Source organism: Ptychodera flava, assembly GCF_041260155.1.
Source record: "Ptychodera flava strain L36383 chromosome 23 unlocalized genomic scaffold, AS_Pfla_20210202 Scaffold_24__1_contigs__length_23054250_pilon, whole genome shotgun sequence".
Taxonomy (NCBI): Eukaryota; Metazoa; Hemichordata; class Enteropneusta; family Ptychoderidae; genus Ptychodera; species Ptychodera flava.
Genome location: NW_027248278.1, coordinates 13,553,657 through 13,571,183, shown reverse-complemented (window position 1 = coordinate 13,571,183; position 17,527 = coordinate 13,553,657). Strand labels below are relative to the sequence as shown.

General features: G+C 36.2%; 1 protein-coding gene across 1 annotated transcript in view; it reads right to left on the bottom strand.

Annotated features, from left to right (window-relative positions):
• Positions 1–17,293, bottom strand: part of LOC139124522 (tetratricopeptide repeat protein 21B-like) — a 36,291-nt gene extending 18,998 nt beyond the window's left edge. Inside the window, exons 1-18 of the mRNA XM_070690662.1 lie at positions 17,008–17,293; positions 16,130–16,259; positions 15,574–15,684; positions 15,025–15,089; positions 14,591–14,692; positions 13,829–13,917; positions 13,214–13,408; positions 12,115–12,199; positions 11,704–11,802; positions 10,141–10,333; positions 9,653–9,750; positions 8,810–9,010; positions 3,257–3,472; positions 2,679–2,750; positions 2,209–2,329; positions 1,820–1,923; positions 1,266–1,504; positions 330–513 (exon numbers count right to left, since the gene is read on the bottom strand). Of these exons, the coding sequence (XP_070546763.1) occupies positions 330–513; positions 1,266–1,504; positions 1,820–1,923; positions 2,209–2,329; positions 2,679–2,750; positions 3,257–3,472; positions 8,810–9,010; positions 9,653–9,750; positions 10,141–10,333; positions 11,704–11,802; positions 12,115–12,199; positions 13,214–13,408; positions 13,829–13,917; positions 14,591–14,692; positions 15,025–15,089; positions 15,574–15,684; positions 16,130–16,259; positions 17,008–17,034 (2,331 nt within the window). The 5' untranslated portion in view covers positions 17,035–17,293. The remainder of the gene's footprint in view (positions 1–329; positions 514–1,265; positions 1,505–1,819; positions 1,924–2,208; positions 2,330–2,678; positions 2,751–3,256; positions 3,473–8,809; positions 9,011–9,652; positions 9,751–10,140; positions 10,334–11,703; positions 11,803–12,114; positions 12,200–13,213; positions 13,409–13,828; positions 13,918–14,590; positions 14,693–15,024; positions 15,090–15,573; positions 15,685–16,129; positions 16,260–17,007) is intronic.
• Positions 17,294–17,527: the final 234 nt, after the last annotated feature.

Here is a 17,527-nt window from a genome sequence, read left to right as displayed (position 1 = left end):
TCGCTACTTTGTGCTCAGGAATGTAGAGTCAATGATGTAATAATAATTGCTGATAATAAACGATACGTATTTGATGAATGGCAAGTGATGTGGGTACCATGTCTTTGTGTACAATCTCTAAAATGACTACTACCATATAAAATCCGTACTTCTTTATCATAAACATGATATCTTGATCTAAAAAAACAAATCTTGTCGTAACCTCTGTACACATATAGGTTTTTACTTACGACATATGAAAGAAACTGACAATTTGAGTAAAACTCATCAATAAGACAGAAGAATAGTGGGGTCACCTGAATAGGCATATGATATTTTTGAATTCTCACCTTGCCATAGTTGTGTGTCTTCACCAATGCTTTGCCAATCTTGCTGGCCAGGGCTGAGTCACGTGGATTTCTCTTCAGGGCCGTCTCATACACTTCAATAGCTTTCTCTGGTTCCTGGATACTCATGTATGCATCGCCAAGTAACAGTGACGTGTGTGGGCTTTGATGCTTATCCACCAACTCTCTGAAAACACACCACAAATACTGAGTTTAACCCTTTGGCTACATGGTTTGGTCTAAAGCAGTTGTTGTCAATGATGAGTGTGGACAATTAACAGGAAATTGAGCATGAACATGTTTTAAACCTTTGAGTGCCTAAGTCAAAATTTTGTCGTCTATATAAATATTTCAGATTTTTATAAAAATTTTGATCAAATACTGTAGCCAATAAAATACTATGTCCATTTGAACCAAAATTGTCAAAAAAATTAATGAAAATATCAGAAAAATTGGTAAAATGTAGCACAAAAATTTTGGTGGGAAAAATTACAGCACTCTAAGGGTTAAGGTAGAATGTACCACTAGGACATATATGTACAAACAATCAAATTTTCCTAATACTTCTCTGATCTGCTGCTTGTGTCGATTCATTTGTTCATACTCTGACAGTGAGTCTGGTTCCCTAAATACTGTCCAATGGGACCTATGTGGTGTTCCAGAGAATCACTGAAGTATGTTATGCATATTTGATTTTGAAGGAGTACTCTTCACCCTTTGAGTGCTGTAATTGTTCCCAACAAAATTTTAGTACAACATTTTTACCAATTTTTATGAATTTTTCAGTAATTTTTTGATAATTTTGGACCAAACAGACATCACATTTCATTGGGTACAGTTTGTTATCAAAATTTTGACAAAAATCTGAAAAAAATTGACCCGGGTATATTTTCTAAAGGTGACAAAAATTGACTTTGGCGCTCAAAGGGTTAAACCTACCTATAACAGCTGGCATAGAGACGTTTATCTTTCCGGTAGTTCAAGTAGATGTCTGCCATTTTTTCCTTGGCTTCCACGTAGTAGGCTTGGTCCGGAGTGATGTTCCGTAACATTCCCAGGGCCAGTTCCACATCACCACGTTGTAGTGCCAGGTCGGCATTGGCAATGGTGATGCGTACTTCCTCAGCTGTTCCCGTAAATTCATTGATGGCATCTTGCATCACCTTGGCTGCTTCAGGCTAAGTACATGTAAAATGGCCATTGATACATAATCAAATTGTTGAGTAGATAACTCTTTCAAATTATGGCAAGGCTGATTGCGATGTTCACATTTATATTCATGTATGTTTAGTCCCAAACAGATGACAAAGTTTTCGAAAATGTGGGCAAAGAGTACTGTAACAAACCTTATCTAAATGAGTCCAGGATATAAATTTTGTGACAAAGATTCCTTGAAGTTAGCATGTAGTTAACCACGTACAGACAAAACAGAATCACAAGTGATGATTAATTGCTTTTCTTATCAGTAATTTTGAATTTGTTTTACGACATACCTGTCTATCAAGTTGTCTGAAAGCATCAGCCAGTTCTAAAAACACTGACACTCTGTCATTGGTACTGATTTGACTCTTGGCCTTCTTAGCTGAACCAGGATGAGCTGAAAGGTAAAGAATATATCTGCAGTTTTCAAGTTGTTGCAATGGACGGACATACAGACATACAGAATACATACTGTACACACTATTGCCATGTACCATACATGAGGCAAATGGGAGCTAAACATTGTCATTGATTGTTAGCTGGTCATGAATGAAAGAAATCACTTGTCATAGTGTTTCTGTTGAAATCGGTGATGTCATGGAATTTGGGTTTCGCATACAGAATACTAACAGCTGGAATGTACAACTTGATTTGCACATTGAGTGATTACATTGTAACTCACTGGGTCTTTTAATCCCTGGTAGTGTCATGGCTGTCTGTAATGTTTTCACAGAGTCTTCAATATCACCTTTCCTTTTCTGTATTCTGGCTTTGATCAGGTGATACAAAGGTGCCTCACGAACCTGAATGTAGGGGAAACGAAAGTGGTATTTATTTATTTGTACTTTGGTACCAGTATAGTAATGACCTCCCTCCCTTAAAAAAAATTGTCCTGTATATTTTTTAAGAATCCTTAACTCCTGTTAAACACATTGAATATTGATTGAATATTGATTCAAGAACATTTAGCAACATGACAAAAGTTTAACAATGTTTTCTTTAATTGGAGTAAAATGCAAAAAATTTACTATTAGTAAATAGAAATCCACACACTATTTGAATGAATACCTGTCAGTATGGAAGTATTTCAACTGACACTGTTTGTACAGATACATAGACATGGAATGGTGGGTGGCTGGTCACATGACTCACCTCAAAATTGTAACTCAGGCCTTGTTCCAGTGACTGTGACGCTTGTTTGAAATTACCAAGGTGGCAGTGAATCTGTTCGGGAAAACATTATCAAATAAATAAACAAAACATTTCAGAAATGAATTCAGCATGTCACGCCACAAGCTTTTTTAACACCATATACGAAATGCATTTGTGTAGGAATTTTTACTAACACAACAATATTTCCTATTATTAATATTTTGCTCATTGTTTGTTGCAGTGTGAAACATAGCAGAATATTGCTCACTTATCTTTGTTGGATCATTTAGCTACTAGCGACAATAATTCAATATTGACGTCTCATAAATTAATATTATTTAGTAGTTTATTATCAAAAGACTTAGTAATTATAACTGAGTCCTGGGCTCTGATTATTCTTCAGAAACTCACAAATTTACTATTTGGTTTGAAGATTACAATGAGATATTGTTCCAGTGTTATGCAAAATATGTCACTTGGAGTAAAACCAAACTCTTAAAAAAATGAGAAGAAAAACTCAGATTCACAACAAACTTTGTGTAAATTTTGTTGAAAAAAACGAGAATACTCAGAGTTACCTGTGCCATCAACAGATGTGCGTCGGAGAAAGTTGGGTTGACGTCCAGACAGTGTTGAAGTGTACCCTGAGCTGCATCAATGTCCCCTGATAGAAATTTCACTTTACCAAGCAAGTACAAACCATCCATCAATCCAGGTACGGACTTTGTCAGTGGATCTAACACCATAGCACAGCGTTTCAGAATTGGTGCTGCCGGTTGACCTTGTACATTGGGCTGTGAAAAACGAAAGATATTTTCTCTTAGGAATAGTGTCATGTTTGAAAATCGTGCATGTACTCTTCTTATATTGAAAGCTAAAGTAACTTTTGAAGTATTTCCTGTCATTTTCATCTTGTTCTGAAGAATATGACATCAAATTTCCTAGTGCGTGACTTGCCAACAAAATCTGTAGGTGAGTTTTGTCAATTGTTTTTGTTGACAACTCAATTTTACTCCGGACTAGAATTCACTTGTCAACAACAACATTGCATATTGTAGTACCATACACAATGGATTCTGCTGACAAAATTATTGAGCATTTCAACTTTCTCCACACAGTAGATGAACAAACTCAGACGACTCATTGTTTTTGTTAAGGCCGGTACCCCGGTAGGGTTCCCCTTGGTATATCAAGGCAATCAGATACAGGGACAGCAGCAATGTTACCAGGGTTCCACAATCATTTACCAGCATTTCAAAACCTTAGCAAAAACACTGAAACTTTACTGGCTTTCTATGACTAAATGTTACAAAATATAATCAAAAGTTGCTCCTCAATAGTGTAAATTGTAAATCCTAAATGCATTTCTTTTACAAGTTGCAGAGCATTAATTGTCTATCCTATGGTATATGTTCTCTTGTCTGACTGACAAGCACACTCGGAGGCTAATCCCAAACTACAAATGTTTAATTGGTAGTCCTGTAGAATTAGTTTTCCTACAATGAACATGTTTGGTTTTTTTGCTTTTTTTGCTTTTTTCCTAATCCATTGAAAGAATACACTATGTTGATATTAGTTACGGTGTAATTAGAATTTGTGCACTCCAATCTGTTGCAGTGGTGTAGATTCTAAGGTATCATAGGTTAGATCAGTAATGTTCCCTGGGGACAAATTTTGTGATTGCTTTGTCAGGTGCATTAGAGTCTGACACATTCTGTGATTGGTAAAGCAAGTCACATTCATTAGAAACAGATATTGTGATTGGTTAGATGTATGTCATGGGGAGACCCCTATTGACATTCTCCTGGGTTAGAGCTCCTTGCCACTTTCAAATACTATATCAAGTGGCTGATGGTTGAAATGTGTCAAGTAGTGTCTGTGAAATTAAGTTGAAAGATTCTAGAATAAAGACAGTCAGTTTGCCTGAATTATATCTGAGTGAAATCATAGGTAGTTCATAATTGATATTTTTTTCAAATGTCAACATTGCCTTCTTCCCTTTCTACAAATGGATCAGCCCACAGCGGTGAAAACAACAAGCCTGGTCTTGATTTTGCTGATCAGGAATGATCAGTTACAACCAGATATTGCAGCAATGAACGCTTTTAGCATATATGGAATCTTTTTAGCATATATGGAATATATTTACCATATATGGAATCTTTTTACCATATATGGAATATATTTATATGGAAGAGCAACTCTGGCTTGATGACACAGCTTATATAAAATGTGATAAACACATGCAGCATAGAATTAACATGAGTTTCATGCCAGCTTCATAATTCTCTTCAAACCAAGCTATATTTACTTAAAACCTCACTTGTGCCCATAATTCCATAAAGTATTGCAAATTCAACTTCAAGTTCCTGAACAGCTAGCAAATTCATTTCAAACAATTGATGGGCACTGAAGATATGATATGTCAATTCAAATGTAACTTGTGGAAGAAATGTTGATTTGCACGTTCAACATTAATTTTTCATATTTTTCATAAAAGTTTTACAGTGACTGTAAGAGTTTGGGAGCAAAAACCAGTAAAAATATGCTGCCTGTGTAGAATTTGTTCCAGGTAGCACATGTTGAAGCTGATGACTAAATGAGCCTATTTCACAAACGGGATCATCTTGTCAGCAAGTTCTTTTAGAGGTGACTGTTCTTGCAATGTGCAGCAATGCAATATTCAGTCACTGAATAGCTGCAGGCATTTCAAGGCAACATTCTATAAGCAATTACGGGGGAAGGGGTCGTCTTGTCGGGGGCTGCGTGAATTCCTTGCTGATAAACATTACCTATTCCAAAAAATCTGCGAATGTCCAGCAAATGTAAAGCAAATTCAGCATTTTGATACATGTTCAAAGTTCAGCAGTTTTGTAGCTTGGATCTGCAAGACTTTTGCCAAAAATTTTGCTTGCATCCCTTTGTCTATATGAAGTTGCTAGTTTCAGTACAGAGTGTCCATTTTAATGTTTATATGCACAAGGCATATTGGTATATGCTGTACATGTCAACTGATTTGTTGTATGGGTCCCATACGCACAGTCTTAGACATGACAACCCCTCCCCTTAACAGCTGCTGTTAACAGCTGCTCAGTTAACAGCTGCTGCATCCTATGATACTAACACAGGCATGGTGATTAATATAATTACTAATTAGCAGAAAAGTGCAACAATATTGGTTATTTTTAGATCAACACAACACACATTTCATGCAAGAGTGCTAAAATGCATGATATTGAGATTAATGCTTGTGATATGGAGTGTTGGCAAAAAAACCCCACATGATGATTAAAGTTGTGCTTGTGAAAAGTGACAGTATATTTGTTGGGTAACTGATTTCTCACCTGTATCAGCTGGTAAACATGCAGATAGGGATAAATTTACCATGGTAAAAACAAACCAAGTCATTTGTTATGTGGTGCACGGTGAAACATGAAATGTAACAAACACAGACAGTTATTACAAAGTACTCTGGATATGTGACACCCATCTCAAGGTTCAAATTCAACCCTTTCACAACAATGGTTTGGTCCAATTCTATTGTACTAAATGGTGAAATTAGACCGCTATAGATGAAGATAGGGTGAAAGGGCTAAAAGAAGCATGACATTTTGAAATCATGTGTTCAATTATTCGCTGAAAGTTCAAATTATTAGATTTTTCAGTTTTTTCTACATTTGCACTTTTGGGTATGAGATATGATGTGACTGCTCGTAGAAAATGACCTTTGATTACCTTGAGTTGGATGTCACATTGGGTTAAAGGTTAAAGTTAACAGGTCATCACATCCTTACTATGACACAGAGTAGAGGTATCCATATGGTGTTAAAGGTTATGGGTTAGAGGTCACAGGAGATATCAATCCATACATTATCATAGCTATTTACTTTCATTTCCTAGATCAAAATGTATTTGACAAAGCTAAGTATGGATTGCTTCTTGTAACCTTTAACCTATAAGTGAAGTGTTCCAACAACAGACATTAGATGCTATAAGAGGCTAGATTAATGTGAGACACAGATAACCACACTGATAACTGATAATGAACTAAATCACATAGAAACATGCAAATAATATTTACAAGAACATGCACATACATTTTAATGTTGGTATAGAATGATTCTAATGACTATAGATAATTGTAATATAAGATAATGATGTGACTGGTGGCAGTATCCTGGTAATGTACAGTTATTTGTGATCTCTGTCTAATTTTGTTATTGATACTGTGAGAGGGCAAGTTATGTTCAAGTGGACAAAAGTCAAACGGGATGGCTAAGACGTTTACATTCCTCTCAAGAGTGACAGTGTAACTGTATCGTTCTCCGATGGCAAGTGTGATAAGAGATTGGTAAAATTATAGGCAGGCAGTAACGTTGAAAATCAATGAACATAAGCCTGACCATTCACAGACTGGAGTAATCCTTCAACAGGTGAAATTGACCTTTGAACTCTGCATTTTTTGAACGCTCAAACTGAATATCCCATGTGATCTCAGAGTATTCTCAATACTCTGATTTTAAATTCCTAAAAATTAATGACTGTTGGGCCAGAGTATTTGTCCAGTACCATTGTACCGCACATGTCCAAAGTATATATTCAAAGGTCTGCTGATGACAGATGCAAGTTAAAAGTAATTCCAGACTCCATTCAACTCAATACACCAATCTGCAAAGATTTAAGTCCCGACTATTTTAATCATACAGGTACAGAGAAACATTGCTGATGAAATCTTTAGAATGAATTCACAGAAAATTGTGATGAGTTGCTTGTTTTGGCTTTAGATCCAACTGTTGGCAATAGGTATTTTCAAAATAGGTATTTTTCTATCCATACCGGTATGTCCCTTTGAGTTTGAATAGCAAACTCACTTCATAATATGTTATGCATTTGTTCAAAAACCAACATTGTTCCATATTTCTATTCTATACAATAACTTTTAAAAACCACTCTTCAGTTTAAATCCATTAAATCTTTGTATGCTTTTTACATTTTGTTTTGCATTTTTATAAAATAATCATAATATGTTAGATATTTTACAGATGATTTTTAACATTGAATGCATAAAAAAATATGTTCATGTTATCAACTGTAACGTTAAATTATGGAAAGTTCTGTATATAAACAAGGATTTAGAAAGATATTCATTCTAAAATTGTCAGTTGTTTGTAAATATTAGCAAGACTTACAAATACTCAAGTGATATTCAGATGTTAATACCAGAAGATTTGCATTGGCAACCCTCAGTGGTGAAATGACCTTATCATACAGCAACTGTAAGATTGACTATGGTTACCAAATGGAGTCACCGTGACAACACAAGTGAAGTTTCTAGGATGATTCTCCCTGATTCACCATGGCAACACCTTATCAGCAGATTCACCATGGAAACTAAAGCGACAGTCACCATGACAACTTTGGTAAAGTCACCCTGGCAACAGAAAACTATGTTTGTCACGGCGACTGGTTGTCATGGTTTCAGAATGGTAAAAGATACCGGACTGTCATGATTTCTACTCAGTAACATGTACAGATTTGCATATGACAATTCTACAAGCTATGGTATGTTGCCACGAAAAACAAATGAGGAAAATATACAGAATGAAAGATTAAAAGAATTTCCAAACAGAAATATCTGAAGAACAATACATTTTATCATTACACACTATTGACAGAACAGATAATCGATTGTAATTGTTAAATCAAGACAAATACAAATCTCTGAATAAGAATTTAAATAAAGTTTAGTCAGATGAAAAGAAGAATTATTATTTTGTGATCACTGACTGTCATAACTTACCAAAGATTCCTTTGAAACAAGAAAATGAAAATAAATTTTCATTAAGGTTACAATATATTTCTCAGAATATCAGCATTAAATTGAACTATTCCGAGTTTTCTAAAAGCTTTTTTCCTTTCATATTATAAGCTTATGGGTATAAGAGATGTCGGCGTGATACACATCCACAAGTATCACCATAGCATCACAATATGTGGACTTCTCTGGCAAATTTCCGCTTTCTAATTTCAGAGCCAAGACCGTGAGCCCTTGTCTTGTTGTATGGGTTTGCATAGCTTAAAAATGACTATTTAAATTTAGGTTATGATATTTTTGGAGAGTGAACACTTACCGTTGACGGTGCAAATAGCAGGTACTCGTTGACAATCTCAATGAGGAAATCTGGATTTAGCTGTTGGTAGTATTGCACACTGAGTGGTAGTCCCTTCAATGATCCAAAGTGTGTCTCTATGGCTTCATTCAACATCTGCGTCACTTCCTCACCGGCTTTTCCTCGCTTTCTTGCCAACACTGCACTCAGGTACAGCAGTTCCTGGTCAGAACAATTCGAATTGTGAAAAGAAATTTTAAAAGGTAGGCAACTACAGACTTGATCATTCACAGGGCGCCCTCTGGTGGTCATCCAATCTCAGTACAGGTTATTTCAAAATAAGTTGGTTTAAAGGGAGAATAGCTAAAAATGTTTTGATTCTATTACGTTTTTTTTTATAGAAACACAACAAAATAAATTTCTTTCATCTTCTCCTATTAATTGAGAAAGTTGAAAGAAGAAACCAAACATGTTTTCCTTAAGTAAAACTGAACGTACTATACACTTTTCATGTGAACTTGATTCAACTTATAGCAGTAATATAAATCTCTGACTTTATGGGTGTATGAATAAATGATCCTAAAGAACACAAAAATCTGCAAAAGAGGCGGTCGGATAGGTTCAAATGAACCATTTTACAAAAAATCCATGTGCACAATCATGCACAGAAATACTTGTATTTCCATATGCGTTTGTACACTTGAGTTTGTTTCTACCGCCATCATGTGATCTCTTGGGAGTACCGAGTCAGTAGAATACACAATATCTTTTTTTGATTCCAGAGTAGAACCATTATTGGAAGAGGAGGACATGTTGAAACAATGGAATTTTTATAGTATTATAGTGTAAGCAATGGATACTTACAGATGATTTTCCGATGGATTGTTGAATCTCATTGAGAAACTCCAACTGTTGCTCTGCGTCATCTAACTGTCCCTCTATCAACTGACATTTGATGATTCCTATAAACATGAAAATAGAACACCTTTACCTTCTCCTCATCAGACATTGGTATATTCCTATTGTTTTCAATGGAATGGCTGGACACATAAATAGGGATGGGGGTGAAAGGATTAGGTTATCCAGTAAGAGACAAAACATCACAGAGAGAAATCCATGTCTAATCACACTGAAAAATATGCACCGCAATATTGTAATAGTTGCTCGATATTAAATCCTTTTTTTTGTGATTTCTACAAACATCAAAGTTGCCAGAGTTTTGAAGGTGAAGTTAACCCTGTGTAATATGCCCACAGTTACAACAGACATTATTTAGGACTGTTCCATAATTTTGTAGGTAGGCATCTTCCAGAAACAATAACACCTATATCCGATTCTGAGCCATATCTTACCTGTTAAAGCGGGTACACTGGTTTCATCCAGTTTCATGGCATTTCTGTAGCATTTCATGGCGTCTCTAGCTTTGCCTTGCAGTAGCATTTCATAGCCAGCCTCTGTGGCAAACTCTGAGTTCAGATTATCCAATCCCAGGGCTCTCTCCATCAGCGTGAATGTCTGCTGCAACACCAGGGTGTTCCTTCCACACTGTAGTAGGGTCAACAAAGAATATTAATGACACAAATACCGCAATCTGATCGGTCGTGGCACTAACCCTTTGAGTGCCAAAGTCAACTTTTGTTGTCTTTATAGAATGTAACAAAGCCAGCAACTTTTTTCAGATCTAGAAAATTTTTTTCAAATTTTTCCCAAAATTTTGGTCAAACATTTCAGCTATTGAAAGGTTGTGTTGATTCGGTCCAAAATTATCAAAAAATTACAGAAAAATTCATAACACCTGGTAAAATGTTACAGTGAAATTTTAGTGGGAAAAATTGAAGCACTCAAAGGGTTTTTATGCGCTATATAGTATGGTTGGAACAGACACAAGCTCTCACCTAGAGAAAAATTCCCCTTTTGATGTTTCATGCTGGAATTTTGATTTAATATATTAAATGATGTATTTTAGCAATAAACCACCTAAGCATTGGGCATACCACTTGATATTGACAAGTTCATGACATATACACACTCATGGTACTATACCGTTACTGACTGTGGTATATTATTTAAATATTTCTCATTCAGAACAAACTTAAATGTTTGTCATTCAGATAAAAATTTCACATTTGCTTCACAATCGCACACATCACTGACAGTATATTGTATTAGTGTATGCAGATGTCAGAGCATAGGATAGATTCTGCACTTTTGAGTTACAACTTTGATGGTTCATACCAATCAAAGACAGTAACAAGTACAAATGCTTGTTAGTTTATACCCCGGTAGTCGTTGATATTCTGAGTTTGCATGTACTGTGTGCACAGATTTTTCATGAAGCAAAAACACACAAGCTGGTCTGCAATGGATTATGTATCATAGAGATGACCGTCTTTGCACTTGTAGGCAAAATCTATACACTGTCAATACTGTGATGGTTATTGTTATTAGTGTACCTGTAAATACCAGACAGCAAACATTGGGGGGGGGGGGGGGGTGAACTTGGAATGATCAACATGAGTAATGCTGACTGTATCACTTTATATCGTTACATTGTATGAACTTGCTTAGCAACAACACCAAAGACAAAAGATGCTGGGTTACTTCACCACAAGATGGCGCCCTTGTACTCCCCTAGCCACTTGATACATGTCCTGTAGACAGACCTGGACCAAGTGTCTTGGTAAAACTCTCTCAAACAAAATATCTGTATTTTGAGTATTCAATAAAGAATTGAATAATGTGGCAAGGCACAAAGACATGGACATTTTTTCAAGTTTTGGTAATATGAACGTTTATGATCAAGATGTGTCAATAGATAATGTTGTGTACAAGTTCTCAAAGGCAGATGTTGAGTATAATCACAGTCCCTCCACAAAATACATACAGCAGAAAATGTAACAAAATTGTTGACTTACCACACGGCAGAACGCCTGAGACATATTGAAATACAACCATGGATTCTTGGGTTCAAATCTATCCAGCAGCTGAATTAACTCACCAAGTTTATTTGCCGCCTGTGATACACAAAGACATTTGTTTCATCAGCTGTAATTAATGCTAAGGTATAGGTTGTTATGAACAGACAATGATGAAAAAAGTTGTTTCTTGTGATGACAAATGCAAAGAAATGGTTGAACATAACCAAGTAGACCAACTTGACATTGGTCTTATGCTAATTTACATCATTTGGCTTAGCATGTTTGTATGCCAGTTATTCAAATACAATATTTCTACCCCCATGTGTATGTAGCAAATGGACTAACCCTATTGTTATGAGTGTCATATTACATTTCTGAACGGGAAACTACAATAGTAGAGCTACAAACCTCATCATAGCTGCCTTCTCTACACAGCATATGTAATATCTGCAGACGTATTGCCTCAGCACAGTGGGAGTCTTGGGCCAAAGCTCTGAAACATCACAGATGAAATGATATTATGTTTTACAAATGGTACTTTTAATTACTTTATGTCATAAATTTATATAAAATATGTGAATTAGTGCATGGAAATTAATACTCAAGAAAATTTTTGCCCTTTGAGGAAAGTAACGAACATGAACGATCAAGGTGTCACTGTGCAAATTTTGACTGATTTGTGACAAATGAAATTTCTAAAATTTACAGATATTGGAAGGTAACTATAGCTGAACGTCTTTTTGTTACCTGTATTGGGCAACATCATATTTTCTGTTTTCACACACACACACACACACACGAGATCATGAGATCTCAAACAGAGCGGTGATGTTCACTTGCAAATAATTGAAACACATTGTGGATCCTAATCTGTCCCTGACATGCCTTCTACCTTCCTTCTACACACAGGTTAGTAATTTGCTAACAAACAAACTTGGATCCAACTCCTTTGAACTTGTGAAAGAAAACCTGTGATGACTTTACACTTTTTGAATCAGAGATTCAAAGTGGGCATTAAAAAGTATGTGTGTTTCATCATTTGAAAAGGTTAAGAGTTTTGATTTTACGGAGTCAAGATAATTCAAACTGAACTTTCTTGTAAGGTTGAAAATGAATCCAGACTTAGTCAGCTTTAAGGTTCTCAGCAATAATTATATAGAACGTTTCAGCGCATGCCACTCAAAGTTTCTGATTTTACGGAGTCAAGATAATTCAAACTGAACTTTCTTGTAAGATTGAAAATGAATCCAGACTTTGTAAGCTTTAGGGTTCTCAGCAGTAATTATATAGAAAGTTTCAGCGCATGCCACTCAAAGTTTCTGATTTTACGGAGTCAAGATAATTCAAACTGAACTTTCTTGTAAGGTTGAAAATGAATCCAGACTTTGTAAGCTTTAGGGTTCTCAGCAATAATTATATAGAAAGTTTCAGCGCATGTCACTCAAAGTTTCAACCAATTTTCTAGATCTCAAAATGCACGTTTGATGAGATATTATAGTTGTCTTACCTCTGTGACGTTTCCATGGTTTGTTCCCAATCCTGCAGTGCTAGCTGTAATCTCATCTTTTCAATGAGTGCCGGCATGAATCCCGGATAAGCCACGACAGCCTGGTTGATCAGTTCCAAGGAGCCGCTGTAGTTGTGCCGTATCACAAAGTATCTAGCTTTCCCAAACAACGCCTCAACTTCTTTCCCGGATATCCTAGTATGTATCGGATAATAAGATTTTACAATGCCGGAATAATGATTCCACAATGAAGCATAACCTCAGGGAAGCATGTTTTCATTCACTGTTCATGAAAGATTCCTGACAACCGGCACAGACGACTTATCTCTTTTCTGCAAGTGTGCAGTTGGTTGATTTCAAAACATATGTACCGGTATTTACTGATGCATGATCTATCACTTGATGAAATGCTTCAAGTGTTTAAATTTGATTTAGTTGGACACTGACTTCAGAAACTTTTCATACAAGCAGATTCAACGAAAGAGGAATAATTTCCCGGTCAAACATTGGCATCTAGCTAAGATGTAAAACTGCGTAACAAAAAAGACAATGCCACTCAGTTACTCAACATAATTGCTTGCAAGTAAGCATGAGTAATAATGTATTGAAACTCACTGCAAAGCATCATCGAAATATTTCTGTGCTTTCTTTGTGTAGGCATCTCTTCCACAAGTCAGGTCAATCCAACCTCTCAGTATCAACCCCTGCAGTGAAAAAAAAAGTTTCACTTCAACACTTGCACCTGTACCGGTATACCCATACATGTTAGCAAATGAAAAACAGATTTCGATGAGAATACTCTCTGTAAATCAGTAACTTGCACTGAATTATTAATGTCCTTTGTATGCCTAAGGAAAGCTAGAATGATACACATGCTGACAAAACTTTGTAAATTCTGACAGCATGTAGTCTATACATATTAATAATCAACAGGTAATGTCATCCAGTTCATAAACTGTTTTATACTCTCAATAGTTTACTCTTTACTTCATAGTATCATACAATTTCCCGGAAATCAGCTAAAGTTTTTAAATTAGATATAAGACAATTGTTCTGTTTGGGTTATTACATCATCTACGAATATTCAAATTAAAAGTGAGAAAAAATAAATATTGCTTCTGAAATTTTATAATAATAGTATGGCTAGCAGCATTGTGAAAATGATACACATTATTTTCTATTTGGTGACTTTATGAAACTGAATTGCTGCATCTCAGTGTATCACGGTACAGAAACACAACAAACATTGTCATGAATGTAATTTGTACATGTACTAAAAGTAAAACAGGCTACGGTCACTGATACACAAAAAAATTTGGGGCCCACCATACTACAGTCTTGTTCATAACCATGGATACACGGAATGAGATTACTTACATCTGCTGCCTGTGGGGACATCTTCAACATCCTATCAACATACTCCCTGGCTTTGTCATGTCGACCAGTGTGCCATAGAAACAAACCAGCAAAGTACAGAGCCTGCAAATCAGGAAAATAACTGAGAGTAACAGCATAGATCACAAATGACGTCATTCTTTCTCTAATTACATATTTGTCTGCATTTTCCAAGTAAATGACGAAAATAAAACCTGCTAGTTTTACAGTGGCTGCTAAAAGTCATACTAATTTGTATGAATTTATGGCTCAGACTAAAACATGCAACCACAAAATTTGTCCGAATTTTAGGCGTTGTCCGATATCGCGCACGTGCAGCCATCAAATATGGTACTCACACAAAATGTCATGATATGAAAACATGCATGTAGTCAAAGTCTTTTTTTCCTTCAAACAGATATGAATTCAGTGTTTACCTTTTCCCTTGCATGTTTTCTCTCTTCTTTCAGTTTAGCATCCAACTCTTGGACAGCTTCTTTGTCTGCAAGTTGTAAATCAAAGACATGGTGCTGCTTATTTGTATTTTAATCATGAAAGTTTTAAGTTGCTGTAAAATCAAGATATTATGTCTCCTACTAGATACATTCTGTGTTGAAACTTTTTGCCGTGTTGCAGCAAGAGAAGTTAGAGTGACAGAAATGGTAATTATTCTCTTGAGTAAGGGTTGTCTGTACAAGGTTAGATATCGAAAGTTACTGAGAAACAATATGCAAAAACAGAAAAGGAAAAAAAAATACAAGAACTTGATTTGAAAAACTGTGGGATTAAAATGCCAGTTTGAATGTAACACTCAATGAGATCGTGCAATTTGTCATGTGGATGTCCAGTATAAATTGTATGTTATCCTCTACATTAATTCAAAAATAGCTCTTAATCAGTTATTGATAGTTATTTTTACAAAAATGAAGACAGCTTCAGTCTCTGACTTGCCAAAAGTGATGGAAAGCTTGTTCCTGACTACTTACCTACTGTTTTACATCGTTTGTGTGCATACATGAGAGCCATGATAGAACACAGCATCACTTCTGGCTTGTCTTTTATTGCCTCTAACTCTCGCATACCTTCAGGAATACGATCTGTGTATCAAACAGTATACCGGTAGTTGACATTTATTAGTAACTTTTTCAAATGCAAACATGGCTCAGATCTATATATGATATGCAAATTATTTTGTTGTGAAAATGTATTTCTTTTGTATGATTACTACATGTACCATATGAATAGGATGCTCCAAAAAGACAGTGGTGGCTATACCCTCGAATCTCTTTGTGGGGAAAGCAAAATTAGACTGTGTTGTTGTTCTCTACAAGAAAGAAAATTATTGTAACTAAATTTACAGCTGCAATATTGTCCCATTATGGTAAACGTTGCAGACAACGGCTCTATGGCAGAAAGAACTGTAGAAGTAAAATTTGGCATACATTGAAATATTATTTCACAGGTTTTGGAGATGAAATGGCCACTCTTGAAAATTTTGTTAGTCCTGTTTGTAATTCTACATCATAGACAAATCAAACTTGCCTTCCAGTATCAGACTGTATGCTTTGAAGAAGAGCAATACTGGATCACTGCCATATTTCTTCAGACTTTCCGAGGCTACATTCTGCATGTGACGATAGTACTTCTCACGGCAGTAGTAGTTGAGACCAGCCTGTGACAGACAGATAATTAGCACCAACTCATACTTAAAAGCCCACTACTTCTTATACCAAACACAAGGGTTAATTGACTCAGACTTTATGCTCCTAATAATAATATGGCAATTGTTTTGCTTCTGCTAACTTTGTACATGAAGGTACAAGCGACCTCCACGCAGCTTTGAACTTAAAGTTAAACATAATTTTTGATCTTGAGAAAAAGAGTGAGTTGTGACAGCTCACCGTCCCTTCCATGCACCAGTGATGGGTCAACAGGGGGGGGGGGGGGGGGGGGGGGGGGTTGATGGACAGCTCAAATATTTTGTCAAAGATTTCAGATACTGTGCATGTGAACATTTCATTTGAAATTATGCACTCCACATGTACATTGTATCAGTGTCATCAATTGAAACAATCGACACAATATAATCAGTCACGACAACTGGTCCTGGACAACTTGACAACTGCAATATAGCAAGTACAAGGTCATACATTAGAAGATGATGAGCGTTTGTGCCACGAACCCTCTGGACTGTAGCGGATAAATTTGAACATAGGATGTCAACTCGGACTAAGGCATGGAGGTACACATCGTGTGCTACCTCCAACATTACTGGACAAACGGTCGTGATAGAAGGATAAGTTTGGCAATAGACTGTGTATGGGTTGTCCTTTGACGACCTCATATGCTGAAAACAGTGTAACTATAGATTCAAAAATTACCGTTATAGTAGATTATAACATTTACAGTTTGTAGCTTACCAGCGTCAACGAGTCAGCAGCTGCCATGGTCACGCAGGACGCCAGAGGCTAGCAACAAATATTATCGAAATTTATCGAAGGCCTGGAACTTGAATGAATCGCGACAGCTTATGCTGGATGCAGGACGAAAGAAAGGGGCGAGTGCGTTTGAACTTTGAAAGTGGAACCGTGGGGTCCGGGGTATCGTATCCTAACGCGGGAAGTATCGAGGAATTGTGCTAAAACACTCAAAGTTTTATAAAACCAGGTGCTAGGCAGACGACCCGGCGAAGTATTTTGAAGTCCCACACAAATATCCCGGGTTGACGCATGCGCGAGGATTGGAAGGTTTTATTTCCTCGGTGGGATAGTATGTAATTTCTGACTCACTAACTGTATTCATTACGTGATAATTTTTACGAAATACTTTCTTCTCTGTCTGCGAGTGAATACAATTTTTATCAAAGCTGGACTGAGGCATTTCTGAATTTGTGTTTTGTTCACACAAGTAAGTGCACATGTCACAAGTTGTTTGAAGTTG